Genomic DNA, 23,619 nt, shown 5'->3' on the forward strand with positions numbered 1-23,619 from the left:
ATAAGCTACACATATATATTTTATCAGGCACTTACTGAGTCTAAATAAATGCACAATTTACATAATTTCAGTAGTACACCCAAATGACAATAGCCAATTCATACTGTTTATGTGTTACACTTGCTATTGTTTATTTCCACATTGTTTTTTCATTAAATAGCAATGTCAAATGTCAATCACTGAAACATCAGCGCCACCTTGAGTGAGAAGTAGCATGTATAATATGTATATGTACATGCATAAGGGATACTAAAAATTCACCATTGTCACAGAAAATCAACGTGATTTAGTAGCCATTTGTATGACTGTAGTACTCATTTGTCTTGTAATAAACAAATAAATATATATCCTGTGGTAATAAACTTATATAGAGATGAAATAATCATAAAAAATATGATTTATGAAAGTGCAAAAAAAAAAAAAAAAGAGCCACAATTACACATCTCGGGTCTTTAATGGCCCTATACACTTTTGGTAATTAAGCATTTATAAAAAATATATATATTTTGCAATTTTATATAATATAATATATATAACTGCTAAATTATCAGTTTCTTTGGATTTACTATTTATATGTATGTATTTGAGTAAAATGAACATTTTTGTTTTATTCTATAAAGTACTGACAACATTTCTCCCAAATTCCAAATACAAATATTGTAATTTAGAGCATTTATTTGCAGAAAATGACAACTGGTCAAAATAACAAAAAAGATGCAGTGTTTTCAGACCTCGAATAATGCAAAGAAAACAAGTTCATTTTCATTTTTAAACAACACAATACTAATGTTTTAACTTAGGAGGAGTTCAGAAATCAGTATTTGGTGGAATAACCATGATTTTCAATCACAGCTTTCATGCGTCTTGGCATGTTCTCCACCAGTCTTTCACACTGCTGTTGGGTGACATTATGCCACCCCTGGTGCAAAAATTCAAGCAGCTTGGCTTTGTTTGATGGCTTGAAAACATCTGAAATGTGATCAAGAAGAAGATGGATGGCCAATCATCTTCTTGATCACATTTCAGAGGTTTTCAGTGGGGTTCAGGTCTGGAGATTGGGCTGGCCATGACAGGGTCTTGATCCGGTGGTTCTCCATTCACAACTAGATTGACCTGGCTGTGTTGGGGAACATTGTCAGAGCAGAAGGAAGCAAGTTTTCTTCCACGATAACCTTGTACGTGGCTTGATTCATACGTCCTTCACAAAGACGAATCTGCCCAATTCCACCCCCAGATAATCACCGATCTGCCACCTGGTCGTCTAATGGTTAGACGGAGTCCTGGAGAAGCCTTCAAGCCACAGTGTCTCGCACCCACTGTGAAATTTGGTGGAGGAACTGTGATGATCTGGGGGTGCTTCAGCAAGGCTGGAATTGTGCAGATTCGTCTTTGTGAGGGACGCATGAATCAAGCCACGTACATTATTCGAGGTCTGAAAACACTGCATCTTTTTATTATTTTGACCAGTTGTCATTTTCTGCAAATAAATGCTCTAAATGACAATATTTGTATTTGGAATTTGGGAGAAATGTTGTCAGTACTTTATAGAATAAAACAACATTTTTTATTTTACTCAAACACATATCTATTGTAAATCTAGAGAAACTGATCATTTTGCAGTGGTCTTTCCAGAGATATATATACGTATATTTACACTGTTCAGAAAAGAAAAGTTGAAGAATACTTAAGAGGTGTGGGCACAACTCCAAAAAATTGATAAGGTACAGGGGGTGGAATGAGGTCCCGGGTCACTAAAGACCAGATGAATAAGGAATACCTCACCCAAAACTGAAATTAAGTCATCATTTACCCAGAAGGCTTTCTTCTGTGGAACACAAAAGGATATATTTTAAAGAATGTCACTATTGCAGGTTTCCATACAATAGCAGTTGATAGTGGCCCGCTTTCGTCATAAATGTAGTCCATGCGATTTGTGCGTCATATTCAAAGTCTTCTTAAGCCATATGATCGCTTTGTATAATGAAAAGATCCAAATTGAAGCCATTTACTCTCAAATCAAATCAACTCATTGATCAACTCATGAATACAGAGCCCAAATCAAATATGGCAATATGACATGGTGGTGAGGGGGATTTTATTAATTTTTGGGTGAACTATGCCTTTAAAATCTTTTTGAAAAAAGTCCTTTTATTTTTTATAAAATTTACATTTATTCACATGTCGATACAGTATTGAACTCTATTGAGATTAATTTATTCATTTTCTTTCGCTGCAGAGAATGTATTTGGCTGCCACCTAGACACCCTGTGTCATCGGGAAAACGCAACCGTGCCCAAGTTTGTGGAAAAATGCATCAGATCTGTGGAGAAAAGGGGTAATATTTCATTTTGCGCTCTGTTCATGTATAGAAATCAATAACAAAGCAAAGGTGTCCTAAGACTTCCTTTGTCATCTAAAGTGTGCACTTGTTTGTCTTGAGCAGGTCTAAAAATAGATGGAATCTACAGAGTGAGCGGGAACCTGGCTGTGATACAAAAGCTTCGTTATAAAGCTGATCATGGTAAACAAGAGCTACAGAAACATTAGGACAGATTCCCTCAACCTTTAACGTTTAACAGAATTTGTCACTCACGGCTTTCTTTCCTTCTGTAGAAGAGGATTTGGATCTGGAGGACGGGCAGTGGGAGGAGATCCATGTGATCACAGGAGCTCTAAAGCTCTTCCTGCGTGAACTTCCGGAGCCTCTGTTCCCTTACAGCTTCTTTGATGGGTTCATTGCTGCCATTAGTGAGTGTAACTACACTCATAAAAATAGCTCTTTGGCTAAACTTTATTCAGTCATGGACAGTGGTTTCACATGTTTGAAATTAGTTTTCTTAACTTAAAATGACTATGTAATCTGAACAAACACTTTGTGTAGGGAGAACCTAACTGAATTAGGTAAGCAACAAAATTAGGCACGTCAAAGTAACTCAAATAAATCTTTTATTTCTTTATGTGCTATTTAGTGACAGTGAATGTTAGCATGCTAAATACATGCTAGTGATAAACACAACAGAGTGTAGTTTAGCAACTTTGCTATGGTTAGCACAGAAATTGCTCAACAAAGTGGTAATTAATATAATTTGCTACATGTACCTGTCCTCAACTTAAACTCAAGCTCCACTCTTCACCATAATGGTAACTCCTAAAACTCCAACATAACAGAAATGCTTCTTAATCTCAGCATAGCAAAACATTAATCACTAACAAGTATCCACTTATATTCAACTTGCACAAACACATAAAATAAAATTTAATCTTGACATTTACTCTCCCTATCGAGTCCCCTGCAAAGCATGGATTAAAACACAAATGGACTAAAGTAAACTTGTATTCATTGAAACAACTCAGTTAAATTAAGTTCACTTGGTTACATGCATTTTTGAGTAATATGAACAAGGGAAGATTCAGTAAACCTAATGAAAGTGTTTGCTGTAATATATTTTAGACATAGAAAAACACATTGGACATAGATACAGTATGCAAGTAATGGTTCAATAAATTTGCTCGTATTCTTTTTCTAGAAATGAGTGACTACAAACAAAAAGTGTCATATATGCGAGATCTGGTGAGAAACCTGCCTTTGCCCAACCATGACACCATGGAGGTTCTCTTCAAACATCTTCGCAAGTATGGGCCTCTTTTTTCACTTAATGTACAGTAATCCTCCTTTTTCCTGAATGCGGAAGTGTTCCATGATTCGCCTGTTTTCAATTTAGGGTCTTCAGTGTTTTCATTCACATCGGCCTATATTCTTAGTGGGAAATGTGATGTTTAAAGGATTACATTTGTAAAAATTGTCAAAAAGCATATGCCTCTAGAGTAACGACAATTCATAGAGTCGAGATACGCATTTTCTTTATGACAGTGCCTCACCTGAGTGTGTAGATGACACGAAGCAATGGTCCGAGGTTAGTTACGTTGATATCATTAATTATTTTGAGCTGTTATGACAGCCAACAACTGCACAAGTTGAGCCGGAAATTCATGTTTACTCCAAATAACACTTAAATGGTTGTAGTTTTCCGTCTGGATCGCTTGTTTCGGTAATATTTACATTGCGTCTCGAGACCAGAAACAGAAAACAGGCAATTAGTATCATTGTGGTGCCGCCTAGTGGATGCTCAGGAAAACTGTAGAAAGGCCAAAATACCATGAAATCAATGTAGTACGTAAGATGTCAATACTATGATTTCCATTGTTGTAATACTTCAGTTCTTCTGTTTAGTCTTGGGTTTTAACAGTGATGATTAAATAATTCTAGAAAGATCTCTGAATTATATTAATACATGGAGGGGTTGATGTCTTGGGACAGTTATGAAGTCTCTAGACCATTTTAGTAGCACGAAAACATTAACTTTTAAAAACTAAAAGCTCTAAACTTAAGTCTACTGTTATGATACAGCACTAAAACTAGTGTATGTATCCCCAACATGTTAGTTGGACTACATTCCTGACCATAAACCCATCTGTCTTGCAGGGTGATTGAGAATGGGGAGTCGAACCGCATGTCTGTCCAAAGTATGTCCATCGTTTTTGGCCCAACATTACTGAGACCACAAGAAGAGTCCAACATCACCATCCACATGGTCTTCCAGAACCAAATCGTGGAGCTCATTCTCAACGAATACAACGAGGTCTTCCAAACCAAATAAAATCATCCAACTCAAACAGAATACAACCCATCGACTCCAAAATCTTACATTACCATGAACTCTCCTGTGAAATGAACAAAGTTACTGATTGTTCTCTGTTTACTGATTGGATACAGACTTTCATATAGGTTAAGATCATGTTTAGAAATGTGGACACATGATTGGCCAGTAGGCGCTAACAAACTTGTCACAGATCCCCATTCATGTTTTCTTTTGAACCAAATTCATAACCAATCAGCAATGTTTTTCAGCAGTTATGGTGTCATAAGGTTTTAATGTCAGTGGATATATACTCGAATGGAAAACATTTTAAAGACTGATATCCAAGCTGGAAGTATTCATTGACCCACATCTAAGGACCACCTCTGGGTTTACAGTCCTAGGTTGGATTTCAGTACCCTGTGAAACATCATCATCAGGATTTCTAAAAGACTTAGTTCAAACATTTGCATGAGTGAGAAGCTTTGATTGGATTTTTGGGTTTCAGACATGGTGCCTCAGAACTGCCTTGTTCCAAATTGTTTCTCTGATCCATGTTCTTGGTACTTATGAAATGAAGTGAACAAAATGATCATCAGCCAATATGATCAAAGAAATCCTGTCCGATAGGACATTTGTTTGTTAATGCAATGCGAACATGACACACTTGTGGAGTCCTCAGTGAACTTTTGACAGTGCACATACTTGCACACTACTGAAAATTATATATTATTGCCTTGTCACTAAAGTATTGTGCCTGTGGAACATTAGAAACATCCTTCAGTTAGTCAATCAAACAAATAGTTTCATTCCTGTGAGGTCTCAGTGCAGAGGTTGAATAAGTGCCAAACAAAAGATCCTCTATGTATGTTTGCTTGGTGTAATTTATCTCAGAACAAAGATGTTTATGATGAAACCCAGACTTTAGAAGTGCTTAATTACCAAAGTGGTAAGAGCACTTTTAACTTTATTACTGGAAAGAGGGATTGTTGTTAAAACTAAAAAAGAGTTTAATTAACCAACCGACTAACATAGTAAATATATTTTAACTGTGCCTTTATGAGCAAATATTAGTATAAAATACTGACAGTACAATGCATGAGTATGAATGCAGCAAAAATAAAATGTTGACTCTGCATTGAGTGGTAAATACAAACTTTGTGTATGTAGACTAAAGCTGTACATATTTTTACAGACTTTTGTTTATATAAAAATATGGTTAAGTAATAATTGGCATTTTCAGTTTTATTAGAGAGATAAGTATTCTGTAAATAAAACTGATACACCGTTTTAATTTTATGCAAATATGTGCATAGTTTTTACACTTGTAATTAGTGAGATCAAGCAAATGGACAGAGATAAGATATAAAAAGATATTTTATTTTAAGTATTACAGGAGTGTTCATTCGCAATTATTATTTTGCAAGTCAGATGAAACCTATGCACATCAATTTAAAAAAGCAAACAGATATTATCACTAGACTATAGATCAGTGCAATGTGGGAAACCATCAATAAATGTGGTGCTTCCGATTTGTCTGTTCAGTTCTTGTTTATGCTTGAATGAAATTTAGCTGCTGAAACATTGTCATTTAGCAGATGCTTTTATCTAAAGCGATTTACAAATGAGGAACATAAGCAATTTGTTGTACAAAAGTCAACAATATCTTTAATATTGCTCTGCCAAGTTCACACAGTGGCTGGAGTAGAAAAACTGCTAGTGCAGAAGAAAGAGACAGACTAGGATTTTTATTTTTTTATTTTTTAATAAATAGTAAGTGTAATTAATGTGGATTGGTTAAGTGCTCACTGAACAGATGGGCAGCTACTGGCAGCCAGTGAAGTGAAATAAAGAGTGGGGTGACGTGAGCCCCCTTTGGCTGATTCAAGACCAGACAGGTGAACAGGGCATTGCAGTAGTCCAGTCTTGAAATGACCAGAGCTTGGATCAGGAGCTGTGTAGCATATTCAGACAGGAAAGTTCTGATTTTCCTTATGTTGTAAAGCACAAACCTGCAAGACCAGGGTGGTTGATGAGATGTTGGCACTGAAGTTAAGCTGTTACAACTGTTACTCTATGTACAATTAAAGCTTTTAATTTGCATATTGTACTGTACTATACAATATTTTACTATTATTTACCATCCACCTTTTTCCTGAATGTGGAAGTGTTCCCCGATTTGCCTGTTTTCAATTTCCAGTCTCCAGTGTTTACACTTGCATCGGTGTATATTCTTAGTGGGTAATGTGATGTTGAAAGTATTACATTTGTAAAAAATTGTAAAAAACAAAAAACAAAACAAAAAACACGCTGATAGTTCACAGAATCGAAGTTTTTTTTTTTTTAGATGACATGAAGCAATGGTCCGAGGTTGGTTATGTTGATAGCATTAACTAATCTGAGTTATGACAGCCAACAACTGCACAAGCTGAGCCTGAAATTCATTTTACTCCAACTAACACATGGTTGTTGTTCTCCGTCTACAGTGGATTGCTCGTTTTGGTAGTTTTTACATTGTGTCTCTCCAGCCCAGAAACAAAAAACAGGCAATTGGAATCATTATGACGCTGTCCAGTGGTTGCTCAGTAAAACTGGGGATGCTATAGTTATATAGTTTTATCTTTTTAATTTTATTATTTTATATATATATATATTTATCACCCACACCTATCATATCACTTCTGAAGACATTGATTTAACAACTGGAGTCGTATGGATTAGTTTTATGATACCTCTATGTGATTTTTTGAGCTTCAACATTTTGGCACCCATTCACTTGCATTGTATGGACCTACAGAGCTGAGAAATTCTTCTAAAAATCATAATTGACTTCAGCAGGTGAAAGAAAGTCATACACATCTGGGATGGCATAAGGGTGAGTAAATGATGAGAGAATTTTCATTGTTGGGTGAACTATCCCTTTAACCCACAGATTAAATCTGTGATTTATGATAGATATGATTATGAACATATCAGCTATCATATTACAAAGTGAATTATGGAAATCATTTCAGAATTTATATAAGAAAAAGTACAGAATTAAAAATAGCAATAAATAAATGCAACTCATTTAAAAGAAATGTAAAATGGAGAAAATAGTACTAGCAAAATTGCCCTCATACTTATGGCGCCACTTGGTGTTTGGTTGCAGCGGGACATCTGACGAAAAAAAAAAAAAAACATATTTGAGTGGCGCACCGTGTTACGTCACAGAACCCGGAACAAACATGGAAGGCGAGAGTGCAGGGGATGCTTCAGGGGCTTCAGCTTCGCCGAAACCCCTCACAGCTGCTCAAAAACAGCTCGTTAAAAGACAGCAGGAACTCGAACATTGGAAGATCCAATCAAAACGACTGAGAAGCCGCAATTTGATCACGGGCCTTGCCATCGGAGCTTTTGTGGTGGGCTTGTGTATCCTTCAATGTGTTTCATAACATGACAGACAACAGAGCCTTTTCTGGTTAATATTGATAAGTGGGTGAACTTTATTTTGCATACTTAATTTCAGTTTCACTTTAGCTAAATAAAGCCCGAGTATTTTGTACCTTTCCTGGGAACTTCCTTTATAATGATTTTAACGCTTTGAAATTAACCATGGTATCCATACAGTAGTTTACGCCAAAATACTGAGTAACCTGTTATTAGCCACCATTGTAATTATAAAAAGAAAGATAATTGGCACAAAGATTCTTAAAGCTTCGTGTACTGTTTGAGCTCATTTTAATTCATTGTCGTTTTACAGCAGTACATTTAGTGTTGTGTAACTAGGCTATAGGTTACCATAATACATTTTCATAAGGGGTTCCTTGTGCAGTGATGGTATTTAATGGTAATATACGTTGATGCTTACTACAAATGACCAACATATTTATGTATCATGAATGATATTTACATGGTACTGCAAGGTACTTCCAAGAATAGTACTACCTCATAAAGAGGGATTCAGATGTGCATGTTGGGCGTACCAAAAAATGCTATGATCATTTTTATTGACTTCTGAAAGCATATAAAGTGACCTAAATCAAGCATGCGTTTGTATGTTTATTCATTATTAATCTCCAAAGTTGTCATGTAATGGCCTTAACTACAGCATCTCTGCATCAGTCAGTTACACCATTCTCTCAGTGAAGCAGGAGAGAATCATGGATGAGATTGATGACGAGGCAAAGGTCTTCATCATGAAAGGGCCCCGGACAGGGGCTAACTCTTAGACCCTTTTATTTCACTGATACCTGGTTGTCATTCACTCTCAGTGGTATTGCAGTAGACTTTTTGCTGAGGACATTTTAACATCATTACAATATGTTATGGTTTGAGACTGTGGATCTATTTATGATTTATTTTTTTTCCCAAAGTCAGAACCATTGTAGAACAGTAAATTGTATTTCAGGAGTATGTTGTTTCATTCAGGAATGGTATCAATAATTATTATTTTAATCATCCCTTGATTCTTTCATATGTTCATTTCTATGGCTTTCATTAAAAAAACATTTTGAGATACAGGAACTTGATTCAGTGAACAGTTTCTCCGATCAGTCCTTCAAAGAGACCTGATCTCGCATGAGCCCAAGATTATTTAACGTTATACGACAAAGATGTGCTATTATCTAGATGCATTCTATTCTATTCTGTTCCACTAAATACCACTAGATAGCAGTATGTGTTGCAACATCAGGAGATTCTGGTGGTTTAAAGATTTTTTTACCCAACAGTTTTCATGCAACTTTAGATATTTTTACAGTACACACCGTGGCTGTCCACACATGTATCACTGAAGGACAGCAATGAATCTTAGGTAGAGCAGACACCATCAAAGATGTACAGTCTGATTGATAGTTTGTACATTTTTAAGGTTTTAGGTCACCTCACAAGCCTTTTTGACATCAGTCGCATGCTGGAATTTTAGAAATCAACAGTTCAATTTTCACTAGTGAAAATGCTAATTTTGGATATCAGTAATTACATTTGCACTAGTAAAACCTTTTATTATTGAGCAATGTTAACTTCAGATGTCTGGCAATAGATTTCACATATTGAAGAGAGATTAAAAGGCTTTCTTACTAGTATTTATAGTACAATGTAATCATTGAAAAAAAAAGTATCATTTTTACTAGCAAGAAGAGGTACATAGCCGATATGTGTATTTGGAATTTCAACTAGTAAGAAATTAATTATAGATATCTTTTATTCCATTTTGAACATGAGTGAACAACAGATAATGAAAATTCTACTAGTGAAAATGGAGTTACAGTTTTATATCAAGTTTTTTACTAGTTAAAATAGTTTTCTTATATATATATATATATATATATATATATATATATATATATATACATACATACATACATACATACAGGGTTAGGAGGGTTACTTTTGAAATGTATTCCACTACAGATTACAGAATACATGCTGTAAAATGTAATTTGTAAGATATTCCGTTAGATTACTCAAGGTCAGTAACGTATTCTAAATACTTTGGATTACTTCTTCAGCACTGGTAGATTTTTTCACTTGTATTCACTATAAAAACTCTGCCAGTACAGTAAGACAAAATACACTTTAAAAATAAATTTTCCGAAAAACCTAAATATCCCTGTTCAAAAGTCTGCATACCCTTAGTTCTTAATACTGTGGATTGCCCCCTTTAGCATCAATGACAGCGTGCAGTCTTTTGTAATAGTTGTCTATGAGGCCCCAAATTCATGCAGGTGGTATAGCCCATTTGTCTTGGCAAAATGCCTCCAGGTCATGCAAAGTCTTTGGTCGTCTTGCATGAACCACACGTTTGAGATCTCCCCAGAGTGGCTCGATGATATTAAGGTCAGGAGACTGTGATGGCCACTCCAGAACCTTCACCTTTTTCTGCAGAAACCACTGGAGGGTCAACTAGGCCTTGTGCTTAGGGTCATTGTCGTGCTGGAAAGTCCAAGAGCGTCCCATCCGCAGCTTTCATGCAGAAGAATGCAAACTGTCTGCCAGTATTTTCTGATAACATGCTGCATTCATCTTGCCATCAATTTTCACAAGATTCCCCGTGCCTTTAGAGCTCACACACCATCAAAACATCAGTGAACCACCACCATGCTTCACAGTGGGGATGGTATTCTTTTCACTAGAGGCCTTATTGACCCCTCTCCAAACATAGCGCTTATGATTGTGACCATAAAGCTCTATTTTGGTCTCGTCACTCCAAATTACAGTGTGCCAGAAGCTGTGAGGCGTGTCAAGGTGTTGTCGGGCATATTGTAACCGGGCTTTTTTGTGGCATTGGCGCAGTATAGTCTTCTTTCTGGCAGCTCGACCATGCAGCTCATTTTTGTTCAAGTATCGTCGTATTGTGCTCCTTGAAACAACCACACTGTCTTTTTCCAGAGCAGCTTGTATTTCTCCTGAGGTTACCTGTGGGTTTTTCCTTGTATCCCGAACAATTCTTCTGACAGTTGTGGCTGAAATCTTTGAATGTTTGGCCTTGTTACAGACACAAAAGGTGACACACACAGGTTTAAATGGCAATTAAAGGTTAATTTCCCACACCTGTGGCTTTTTAAATTGCAATTAGTGTCTGTGAATAAATAGTCAATGAGTTTGTTAGCTCGCACGTGGATGCACTGAGCAGGCTAGATACTGAGCCATGGGGAGCAGAAAAGAACTGTCAAAAGACCTGCATAACAGGGTAATGGAACTTTATAAAGATGGAAAAGGATATAAAAAGATATCCAAAGCCTTGAAAATGCCAGTCAGTACTGTTCAATCACTTATTAAGAAGTGGAAAATTCGCGGATCTCTTGATATCAAGCCAAGGTCAGGTAGACCAAGAAAGATTTCGGCCACAACTGCCAGAAGAATTGGTCGTGATACAAAGAAAAACCCACAGGCAATCTCAGGAGAAAAACAGGCTGCTCTGGAAAAAGACAGTGTGGTTGTTTCAAGGAGCACAATACTTGTTGACCCCTCTCCAAACATAGCGCTTATGGTTGTGACCATAAAGCTCTATTTTGGTCTCGTCACTCCAAATGACAGTGTGCAAGAAGCTGTGTGGCATGTCAAGGTGTTGTCGGGCATATTGTAATCGGGCTTTTTTGTGGCATTGGCTTCTTTCTGGCAACTCGACCATGCAGCTCATTTTTGTTCAAGTATCGTTGTATTGTGCTCCTAAAGTTTAAATAGTTTTAGAGTAGAAAAGGATTACATTTTGATCTGTTTCTCACCCACACCTGTTATATCACTTCTGAAGATATGGATTTAACCATTAAAGTCTTATGGATTTATGTTTCCTTTGTGATTTGTTTCGCTACAAAGGTCTGATCACCATTCACTTGCATTGTATGGACCTACAGAGCTGAGATATTCTTCTAAAAATCTCAATTTGTGTTCAGGAGAAGAAAGAAAGTCATACACATCTGGGATGGCATGAGGGTGAAATCAGATTGGGGGCCATCACCTCTCCTACATGACCCATTTCTGCTATGTATTTATATGTGATGTACCTCTCAGTCCATCCAACAAGCTGTTCTTAACATGAGATATGATTTGGCAAAAGTTTTACAGTGGGACTAGGGTGATTAGTGCGGAGTGGAGGCAGAGAGGCCCAGCTGCTCACGGAGAGAAGCAATGTGTTCATACTGATAAGAATGACATACACAAACACATGTCCCTCCTCTAAGCTTGTGTGTCAAGGTGGGGTTGTTTGGAGCCCTAGGCATTGGGGTCTGTGTATCTTCGCAACACAAGCTTAATTAACTCCATGATGATCGACTGTGTTTCCTGTCCACATTCATATCATATTTATCATTTTTGGACACAATTGATTTTGTTAGCATGCTTGGTGAAACACTGTGGTCATTCAGTGACCCAGGTCTACACCCATGTGTACTGCCTATATAGTATGTATGTCACGGCATTATTTATCTACCTTTGACAGTGTCTTTTTTTTTTCTTGTGAAACAGATCAGCATACGGAAGATTCCATTGAAGCTGTCAGGAAATGACAAGTAAACAACGTTCAGTGCATAGGTTGTCCTTTTGCTGCTTTAGATCATGTGTTAAAGGGATAGTTCACTCCAAAATGAGAATTCTGTCATCATTTAATCCTCTGATGTTTTTCCAAACCCATATGACTTTCTTTCCTCCATGGAACACAAAAGGAGATTCATGGCAGAATGACAACTCCGCTTAGCTTTGTTGCAGTGGGCACCAATGGCCAACTCTCATTGAAAACAAATGACTTGCTGTAATTTTTTTATTTATTTTTTTCTACCAATTTGGAATGCCCAGTTCCCAATGTGCTTTTAAGTCTTCGTGGTCGCATAGTGATTCGCCTCAATCCGGGTGGCGGAGGACATATCCCAGCTGCCTCCACGTCTGAGACCATCAACCCATGCATCTTATCACATGGCTTGCTGAGTGCATTGCCATGGAGACATAGCGTATGTAGAGGCTTCACGCCATCCACCGCAGCATCCACGCTCAACTCACCACAGGCCCCACCGAGAACGAACCACATTATAGCGACTACAAGGAGGTTACCCCATGTGACTCTACGCTCCCTAGCAACCGGGCCAATTTGGTTGCTTAGGAGACCTGGCTGTAGGTCACTCAGCACACCCTGGGATTCGAACTAGCGAACTCCAGGGGTGGTAGCCAGCGTCTTTACCACTGAGCTACCCAGGCCCGACTTTCTGTAATTTTATCACTGGAAGTTGCTGCCCTGGACGTTTACATGCACAGCTGTAATTGAACTATAGCGGGGTTTCGTGTTGTCGAGCTACAATCTTCATCTGTCTTTCCAAGTATACATGACAAAATGCGTAATTGAATATTTGAGTCAGTTTTGCAAGTGTTAAATACACATTACATGTCATCTCTGTCTTTCGGAACATTGGCACAACTTTAGCAATTAATGCACAGTGTTGGGTAGATTACTTCTGAAATGTAATCAGACACTTATAACAAAATGCACTGCTAAATTGTAATCAGTAACGTAATCTTTGAGATTACTCTTTTAGGTTATCTAATCTTATTGCTTTTGGAATAATTGCATGCTTTGATAAATCTTCTCATTGATTTTAAATTATTAAGTACCAAATGTAAGTTAACACTTCTTTCATTAAACATTAGTCATAAACAAGAAAAAGTCCAGCACAGTGCTGCTGTTGCTTTCAAAAAATATATATATTAGGAATTTACTGATACAATGTTTCGGTCATGCGACCTGTATCAGGCATTAATATTTCATCTTAAATTTAGGAACATTATCATGCAGTTACTTACACACTATTGCCGTTGGCTGAATTGTAATGTAATCATGAAATGTATTAAAAAGTAACTGTAACTGTAATCTGATTCTGTGCATTACAATTACAAGTACTTGATTTTTGTTATCTGATTATATAATACAGATTCTATGTAATACCTAACTACCCAACACTGTAAACTTGTAAACATGCTGGACTAAGCGGAACTACAATCGCATTATCTAGGTCTGTTAGTCAGACTTCACAAAAAATCTGAATTAAAGAAAAAATCTTTTACATAATGTTTTAAAAATCTTTTCCATGATGTTTTAAATTGATGAATTTTTGTTATAGTCCAACTAAAATGGAACTTTTGAAATACATATACATACTAAATGTGAACGCACCTTTAATGGGGCATCTATATGGCAAGTTTGAGCAGAATTCATCTTAATGCAAATGTAGAGGGACTACCAACTGACATGATCTGCCTCCTAATACAGTTACAGCAAACTGCAGTTGAGTAGGAGCGCCTAGCAAACAACAGCACAGCAAGTGAACTGAATTGCTTTCAGTTGGTTAAATGACCTGTAGCAAGCAATAAACATGACAGTGGTATGGTCAAAAAACAGATGAAATTCTACATTAGCATGACAATTTGCCATAGCTATACAGTACAACAGCTGTATTATCGAATGCTCCAGAGATCACTATTGTTTGAATTAATGTTAGTGTAACGCTGTGCAGTGTGGGTAAAACCTCACTCCCCTGGCCTCGAGGCACACTAGCGACTGACGCTAGAGGCTGTAGCCTTTAGCCTCCTCATTAGTGCGCCCGCCTCCCATGCTAGCAACACCGGTTCGAATCCCGCTCGGAGCAGGTCAAGCAGGACCAGTTACATAAGCAGTGTTGCCAAGTCATCTGCCACTGGGTATAAAACCTCCCTGGTGGCCCACTGCCAGACAAGTCAAAGTTAATCCTCATGCGAAGTCTTTAAGCCAGCAAAAACACACAGTCAGAAACAGATGACCTGTGTTTGTGTGGCTAAGATCTAACTGACCCTTGCACTATTCTTAATAAGAAAGCACAATCAGTACATGTCTTTTAATTAGACATCAGTCCATCACTAGGAAACTAAACCATAAAAACAAAGACACTGAAAGAGAGACAGACCGTTCAAAATAACCTCTGTGTGAGCATGCACAGATACATTTTGTGCTGCAGAAGAGTTCCAGGGATCCTCACTAATCCAAATTAAGACTGGCATAATATTCATATTATTAATATATTACCTCAGTAAGAATCAGTTTATTAGGCCATGCTCTATATAATATAGTCAGGCTGCCCAAAGTGCCTGTTCAATAATGCAGATAACTAACTAGATGTATTTATATCTTAACTAGAAACATGCTGATGTGTTTCACAGATTGTGTCTTGCAGCCAGGTTTGGCACACGTTTGAGCTTCGAGCAACATGCCGTAAAGAGGTTTTCATTACACCCCATGTCTATGTTTATCCAACTCTAATACTACTCATCTGATTCCACTATCAGCTGATCTTTCAGCTATTATTAGCTGGAACTATTTATACATTTTGTAATACGAGTGTCACATCGATGGAATGCTGCAGGAGATATACAGAATTATTTTCAAGGCAGAAAGAATTTGGCGAAGTCATATTGTAGGCTACGAGATGTCAGTGTTTTTAATTTTGTATCAATAATAAAAGTTCAATGTAAAAAAAAAAATCAGGAAACCTAAAAATGTGTTTCATGTGGTAAGTGTTATAAATACGTACTGTGTAACATCTAAACGGCCAGGTTTAATTCTTTTCGAATATTATTTAATAGTTTTTTTATTTAACATATTTAACAGGGCTAATTCAACCTAAATACATAGGTTACTCAAACAAAAGTCATTTTAAGGGTTAAATCAAGTAGAAATAGATTTTAAGTTGCACATTGACACTTTTTTACAGTATGAGTAAATAATAAGCACCTCTACAAATTAATTACACAGTATGGGCATGTGGTTCAGTATTAATGAGTAGGCCTACTTAGATATATAGCTAATTGCACAGTAACATTAATACTAATATAAAGTGTGATCATACACTATGCTATAAAAAATGAATAAATACGATATTAAAGGGATAGTTCACCCAAGAATGAAAATTATTTCATCATTTACCCTCATGCCATTCCAGATGTCTATGACTTTCTTTATTCTGCAGAACACAAATTATGATTGTTCGAAGATTATTTCACCTCTGTAGGTCTATACAATGCAACTAAATGGGTGACAAAATTTTGGCGCTCCAAAAAGTACATAAAGGCATCATAAAAGTAATCCATATGACTCCAGTGTTTTAATCCATATTTTCTGAAGCAATATGATACAGTAGGTGTGGGTGAGAAACATTTTTGTCATTTTTTTGCTTGAAATTCTTCTCCCTGCCCAGTAGGGGGCGATATGCATGAAAAATGTCAATCACCAAAAACACAAGAAGAAGAATGTGAAAGTGATCTGTTTTTCACCCACACCAATCATATCGCTTCTGAAAATATGGATTTAACCACTGGAGTCCTATTGATTACTTTTATGCTGATTTATGTGATTTTTGGAGCTTCAACATTTTAGCACCCATTCACTTGCTCTGGGCCAAAAGAACTGAGCAATTCATCCAAAATCTTAATTTGTGTTCAGCAGATAAAAGAAAGTCATACACATCTGGGATGGCATGAGGGTGAGTAAATGATTAGAGAATTTTCATTTTTGGATGAACTAACCCTTTTAGGCTTCTTGTTTTATCAATCTGAACATCTCTCAGAAATAATGTGATCTGTTCAGTTTGTTTAAAATAGTGGTTTTAAATACTTACTATTTCTCTACCCTACTGATTCATGATTTGAAAGATCTTGGGATCCAGTGCTTCTGACTTTGTTATGATCCTGCAACAGATTAAAAAAAAAAAAAAAAAAAACACGTTTGCAATAGACAACTGAAATCTATTTGAGACATGATACTGCACTCATGGCATTGTTGTCAGCCAAGATACAACCTGTGAGTGATTGTATTAAAGTAAGTGGTCCCTGGACGAGTAATTCTCAACCCTGTTCGTGGAGGCCCCCCAACACTGTGCATTTTGTGTACCTCCCTTTTCTGACACACCCAGTTCAGGTATTGGAGTCTCCACTAACGAGCTTATGAGTTGCATCAGGTGTGTTTTGATTGGGGAAATATCTAAAATGTATAGTGCTGTGGGGGTCCTCCAGGAACAGGGTTGATAACCACAACACTAAGGTGTTTATCCACAGGGAGGAGCAACCAGAGCAGCGCTCTAGACACTTGTGCTGAGAGAGCGAAGGCAACGCTACGTGCGCTCCGTGGAGACGCTCGAACGCCAAGCGACACATTTAGTAAAATTATCGAATTATTAAACATTCGATTATTCGCTTGCGCAACATTACGCAGAAACGATACTTTGAATTCATCGTATATTCGTGCTGATTATTTATTTACCTTCGATTATTGACTTCGGTAACATTAAGATGAATCGCTACACTGCGATCGAATTTAGTTTATATTCGCGCTGCATTTTTATTTAATTTTATTGTACCTAACCTGGACTGCGCTCTTGAAGAGTTATTATGGTTCGGAGGTTATTGATATTATTATTACACTAAAATAAGCAGATAGTTGTTATGGAGATCTCTTACGGAGAAATGCTGGAATGCAGGGACGCTGATATGTAATGCAATAAACTGCGATCTAAACTGCAAGGGTGTCTGCTACAATGTCACAGGCTGAAGTTGACATGGCTGGTCTTGGCTTCCCGAAGTTACCTGCGGGTTTTGACGCGGACGCCTTCTTCCCAGCGCGCCTGCCGCCGAGACGGAGGAGACACTCGGCAAACTCCAGGAGACATTCCTACAGGTTGAACAAACTCCACACTGTGGATATAGAGCCTCAGGAGAGCATCGCACCTCTCACGAAAACTCTCTCGTGGTCAGCCGACAACATTTTATCAGAAAGCATCAACGAGGAGAAAAAGACGGACTCTTTTCCCCCAATGTCACCTGTCTCCATCTCCCCACCGGAGACCCATGACTCCGACCCGCGACCAGCTGAGACCTGGAACACCGAGGAGCCCAGCGTACAGGATATCGATGCCAGCTCGGAATCCTCCGATGAAAGCACGCAGAAGAAGGTTGTTTTGTCACGGGCACTGTTTGAGAGTAAACGCGAGCAGGATGAAAAAGATGAGGTTGAGACGAAAGCTGTGGCGACCTCACCTGATGGAAGGTTCCTAAAGTTTAATATTGAGATCGGAAGGGGGTCATTTAAGACCGTCTACAAGGGCTTGGATACGGAGACCACAGTGGAGGTTGCTTGGTGTGAACTGCAGGTAAGAAGTCAATGCTATGCGAAAACACCTGTTGAATGTGTAATAGCTAAGCATCGTGTATGTCACTTAACAACTGAAATATTTTGGAATCAGAATGAGTTTTCATTCAGTCAATTAATTGAAACGATGTCCCATACAAAAAAAAAAAAAAAAAAAGAAAAGAAAAATGGCCACGGTAACTGTATAGTTGCCACCAAAATACCATAGTTAGTCTGTTTTAATGTACTGCATATATTATTGTTTGAAATCACAGTAAATTCATAATAGATAAAATCATTATAATTTAAAAGCTTAATCTTTGTCATTTTTAGTTGGGGGGGGGGGGGTATTGGATGGATCACTTTATCTAGGATCAACAGGTCAGCCAATTCAATGAGAAATTGCAGGAAGGACTGGAACAGGTGCTTTAGGTAGGGGTCCTACATGGACACAATGCTATGATGATAAAGGGGAGGTTTTTGAGGAAGGATGTAATTAAAATAAATATAATTGATGCGATAAACATTGAGAATGTCTGGGTGTTGTGTCTGCAACCAACTGATTTCATATTGCCCTGTGATGAATTGATGAATGTATTACAGTAGCTATCTTTTCACTATTATTAGATGCATTCTATATCTGTATTTCACTAGAAATGATAGCAACACTGGTGTAATTTTATTATTTTGCAACACAACCGATTGTTCTCATCAGCATGTGACATTGTAGTCTCATCAAGGCAGTGGTTCGCCCAAAAGTCAGATGTGGTCATGCTGCAGAATGACACACTGCAAATGTATTAAATCTCACATCGCTCTAGATTTCATCCATTCAAGTGGGGAGTCAATAGGTTGAATAAACTCAAACCAGGAATGACTCAATTGTGCTCTTTTTTTTCCCTGTCTATTATTAGTGTTAAATATAGAAAAGTTAACCCTGATGATGATGTGGAATCACTATCTGTTGTTCTGACTTCATAAAAGGTCTATATTTATTATATCTATTGTGAAGCTAGACTGTCTGGTTCATCTTTAATTTTAGGTGTATCCCATACCAGTGTGCAAAGATAATTGTAATGCAGTGGTGGCTGGTGCTTTTCAAAAGAGGGGAAGCACAGATGTCGGTCAAAAAGTGTAGTGTGAAAGAGCAGAGGTGTCATTTTTTTTTTTTTTTGATGATGATGATGATACAATTTCTTCTTCCCTGATGTAACAACAATAAACGTATGCACATCTTTTGGGATTTTATGCTATTTTGATCCTAATTACATGTAAACTTCTCAATTTTACAATTAATTAGCAAATTTATGAAACTTTATTGCAGTAAAAACCTTCACTTCTATAAGTTGAAACATAAAGAAAATATGAGAATGTGACATACAGTAAATTGGAGGCCGATTGCTGCCATCTGGTGTACAAAATATAAATAACATGACTTGAAAATAATGTTGTGACAATAATAACCAGTAGATGGCTGCAGTGTTCTATGCAGCCACCTACTGTGTAGTCTGATTGCTTTTGTAACCTAATTTTATATTATATCACAAGTTATGCATTTGGATATACAGTATATGTACACATTATCAAACTATTATTTTTTTCAAAGTTTAGCATTTTAAAATTGTTTTGAAGTGTCAGTTTTTGCAGTTAACAGAAATGAACTGCAAAATTGTGAAAAATCAATTAGAGTGTAAAACAGAAGGATCCGAGTAAACATTTAGCAATTTCAGACTTTCTATAGCAAAAAATTTATTTAGCCAAAATGTTCGTCAGTGAGGTAAACAGCAGTAATGAACAACAATAAATGCATAAAAAACAGTAAACAATAAAAATAGAACAATAAATAATGATGCAATGTCTTTATGCATTCATGCATCCGTAGCAGTGTGTAGTTATGATGGCATGTACCTTGCAGATGGATTTTTTTACATCATTATATAGAGAAGCTGGGCTTCCAGGTCGGATTATGCTAACACACGAACAAGCGCCATCTCCTTTCAGACATTTTTGCATCGGCTACAGCATGTTTACCTTTCACTATGGTACGACCAGAATCAAGTTGCATTAGCAGCGTGGGAGACCTGGGTTTAGATCCTGCTTTGAAACCAGCAAGTAATCGTAAACTCACTGTATTGCAGCCTGTACAGCTGAAAACAACTTGCTTCACTACTCGCTTTTGGGGCCCCTCTGCAGACCGTACACATGCAAAATGGAGCTCACACTTGCCCATACGGCCATGACACTTACCGCTGTGGCCAGTGGCGGCAGTGTTTTGCATTTCCGTAAGCACAGCCAGATTTGAGCTAAAGAAAAGTCAGTTTCCGATTTCAATGTGAGATCAGTCTGTGTAACAATGTCTACGCTGTCACAGTATATTAACTTTATTAGAGATGATCACTAAGATCAGCTGGGCCCTCATTCTTACTTATATCTGTTTTTATGACAAATAACAGTGCCAACTAAAAGACACAATGTTTTGTGTACCAAAACCTAGAATTTTTTCAGACTGTTCAGACACATTTAGACACAATTCATTTGTTTCTGTAATATCATTCTTCATTGTGCAGGCACATGTCACTATTGTCGTCATTCAGTGCCAGCAGTGTTTTACTTGGGGGAACTGTTTCTGTCAGCAGGTGTCCACAGCAAATAATAGATGAGCGCTTCTTCAGCTATTTTCTTCTTTTTACTTGATTTACATTGATATGGCAAAATATAGGATCTGGGCATAAAATTGGAATGGAAGATTAAGACGTTTACTGTGAACGTAGCCTGAGGAGGCATTGGCACTTCTGATGACAGTGCTCTCACCAGCGCACGTAGTCTCTCTTTGTGCTTACAGGGCATGTTGCACTGCATGAAAAGAGTCAAATCTGGAAAAATGTGGGAATAGTGAACACCCACTTCAAGTTTGTCAGATGTATTAGTGAAAAAACGGACCCAAGTAACATAAAACCGTTAACATCCCCATAAAGCCACATACCTCAATTTAGCTGACATGTACAGGGAACCGTGAAGTTCAACAGAAATTTACAGTTGAAATTCGGCTGGTTGTAATGACTGATGGCAGTCCTGCTAAGAGGGATTTTTATTTGTTAATGACTGGCAATTGTGAGTGAAAGGTGTTAAGGGATTGCTGTGTTTTCAGAGCACAGGGGAAGGCAAATAACTGAAAGTTTGGCTTATTTTTTTGGCTACAGCGAACTACATTACTGTACAGAAAAACATGCAAAAATAAACACCCTGAATGTTTTTATTTTTTATTTTATTTTACTTGATATTTTTGACAGACATTACAGAAAAAAACTGATTACAATTTTTTTTATCTGAGTTTATTATTATACTTTAAGTATGAGTACTAAAGAAATTGAATGCAAACATGAAATTGAATGCAATCTGTCCAATTAAAGAGTTACTGTATAGTACAGTAGTAAACCAAAATTAAAAAGTTAATAAAATAATAAAAACATAATAAATATATAATAAAAGCAGACAAATATTGTTTCATAAAAATAAAAAAAAATCCTAAATTATAAAATTTCTGCTGTTAAAAAATAATCTGACATGTGCATAAAAAAACCCACAATGTGAAAACTTTAGGAATCATAAAGGCCAATCTCTACCATTGTGTAGAGTGGTATTACTACTGATACTTTCTCTTTTGTCTGGCTTAACTGCACAGATTAAGTACTAAGTACACATCTGCCTGCAGTACGTTCTACAGGTAGGCAATTGGTTCAGAGTCAGTCTGTGTGCCCTGCAAACTCCATACCTCCACAGGGCTCCCCCAAAAATTTCAGTCTGTCAAACTGGAAGTGCTCAACAGCTTTTTTGCAGCCAAGGCTTTAAAGTGTGTGTGTGTGTGTATACAGAAAAGACTTTGAAAAAGAAACCTACTAGAAATATTTACTGGAGTTAAGTGTAACAACTAGCCCTGGTCTCCCCTATTGTTGACCGTTCATGATTGACCCCCACCCCTTAATCCCCCCAAACACACCTCCACTTCTTACCCCACCACCTCCTGCAAAGACTTCTGTTGTTCTAATCTCTGGTCAGACTTGTTGAGGAGTCATTTTTAACACACCTACAGATGCTACAGACAGTCAGACTGCAACATTCAAAGAAGAATCTTCAATAAAATAATCCATTTACCAGGTAAGACCGATGATGTATACTATTATATGCCAATATTGTATTTAACTTCATAATTTATTATCTCTCACATCATGATTCCTCTTTTCCACAGACCCCCACCCCCACAACCAGACTCAACTCATCTTCACATATTTTTTATGGTAACATTCAAACTGTTGTTGCAATCTTTTAATATCAATTTTTATTTTGGTTTAACTATCAAGTCTTTCTCTTATTAACAATATTTTATGTCTTTTAAGCATCCTGAAAGACTTATAATGAGGCTGTGAGGAAGAAGTATTCCTACTTGCGTCATGCAAAGGTAGGGGTGGACTGGGAAAAGAAATCGGCCCGGGATTTTACAAAGAAACTGGCCTTCTCTGTTCTTTTCTGCATATCGCTGCCCCCTTCGGCATATCGCGGCGCCGTTTTGTGGCCCATTCTGCATAACACGGCGCCTCATTTCAGATTATCACGGCCCATTTCGCGGACGGCCCATCGGCCAGCCCGGTTCTCCCGATGGCCAGTCCACCCCTGATCAGCCCCAAAGTGCGTCGGCCCACCGGTAAAATGCCCGGTTTGCCAGATTACCAATTCAGCCCTGTGCAAAGGTAGAGCTGAGAGACTCAATCAAGATTGTGGTAAAGAGAGAGAAGAGTAAGTTGATGTAAAGCCATTATGTTGTTAAGAGTTTTTTTAGTGGTTGTTTTCAGTGGTTAAATTACTGTTATGTTTTGCAGTTGCTGAAGACCAGGTCAACAGAGACAGACACAGGAGGATTGTGTGGAGAATTGTGTATTGGGTGGACATGATATCCAATGAAGAAGACTGTGTTGTCTATGGGAGGCCAGTGTTGGTTGTAAAACCAGAAGTTTTGAGAAGCTCTGTTCCTGGAGCTACAGAAGAGACTTGATACAAACCTATACTATTCTGGGACTAATCACATTTGTGTGATGACAAGTGACACAGAGTAATATATTAGTTCATTTACTGAAATCTAATTGAAGCTTCACACTGTGTTTCAGATTTTGTATATTTTATTATTGATATATTTTGTATATTTAAGATTTGCCTTTTAATAAATATATTTAAATCCAATTATTGTCTCAGCATTTATATTGTGTCAACATTGATTAAAGACCTGTAATAAGAGGGATAAACTAAATGCTGGGTGGGCAAAATGTAAGTTTAACCAATAAAATGAAAGCCAGTGTACACAGTGATCTAATA

At 37.3% G+C, this 23,619-nt stretch overlaps 3 protein-coding genes across 5 annotated transcripts in view; all 3 read left to right on the plus strand.

Moving 5' to 3' along the window:
• The window catches only part of LOC127450873 (rho GTPase-activating protein 27-like), a 46,593-nt gene extending 40,424 nt beyond the window's left edge, over positions 1-6,169 (plus strand). Inside the window, exons 15-19 of the mRNA XM_051715314.1 lie at positions 2,237-2,335; positions 2,444-2,521; positions 2,614-2,748; positions 3,528-3,633; positions 4,484-6,169. Of these exons, the coding sequence (XP_051571274.1) occupies positions 2,237-2,335; positions 2,444-2,521; positions 2,614-2,748; positions 3,528-3,633; positions 4,484-4,658 (593 nt within the window). The 3' untranslated portion in view covers positions 4,659-6,169. The remainder of the gene's footprint in view (positions 1-2,236; positions 2,336-2,443; positions 2,522-2,613; positions 2,749-3,527; positions 3,634-4,483) is intronic.
• Positions 6,170-7,827: 1,658 nt separating this feature from the next.
• On the plus strand, positions 7,828-9,143 carry LOC127450880 (cytochrome c oxidase assembly factor 3 homolog, mitochondrial-like). Its single transcript, XM_051715321.1, has 2 exons — positions 7,828-8,048; positions 8,742-9,143. Exons 1-2 carry the CDS (start codon positions 7,865-7,867, stop codon positions 8,846-8,848), a joined length of 291 nt encoding a protein of 96 aa, XP_051571281.1. The 5' UTR covers positions 7,828-7,864; the 3' UTR covers positions 8,849-9,143.
• Positions 9,144-17,116: 7,973 nt separating this feature from the next.
• The window catches only part of LOC127450869 (serine/threonine-protein kinase WNK4-like), an 81,843-nt gene continuing 75,340 nt past the window's right edge, over positions 17,117-23,619 (plus strand). The window contains exon 1 of one of the 3 annotated variants that reach the window (XM_051715301.1): positions 17,117-18,277. In XM_051715301.1, coding sequence (XP_051571261.1) covers positions 17,666-18,277 — 612 coding nt within the window. In that variant the 5' untranslated portion in view covers positions 17,117-17,665. The remainder of the gene's footprint in view (positions 18,278-23,619) is intronic. The other 2 variants (XM_051715303.1, XM_051715304.1) reach the window with 2 other exon arrangements.

The sequence above is a fragment of the Myxocyprinus asiaticus genome, chromosome 13, assembly GCF_019703515.2.
Source record: "Myxocyprinus asiaticus isolate MX2 ecotype Aquarium Trade chromosome 13, UBuf_Myxa_2, whole genome shotgun sequence".
Classification (NCBI taxonomy): Eukaryota; Metazoa; Chordata; class Actinopteri; order Cypriniformes; family Catostomidae; genus Myxocyprinus; species Myxocyprinus asiaticus.

Excerpts from the sequence above, each read along its gene's own strand:
- LOC127450880 (XM_051715321.1), top strand. The coding sequence starts at position 7,865 with ATGGAAGGCGAGAGTGCAGGGGATGCTTCAGGGGCTTCAGCTTCGCCG. Across the intron at positions 8,049-8,741 it reads AGCTTTTGTGGTGGGCTTGT|TCAGTTACACCATTCTCTCA; the intron begins GTATCCTTCAAT and ends TCTCTGCATCAG.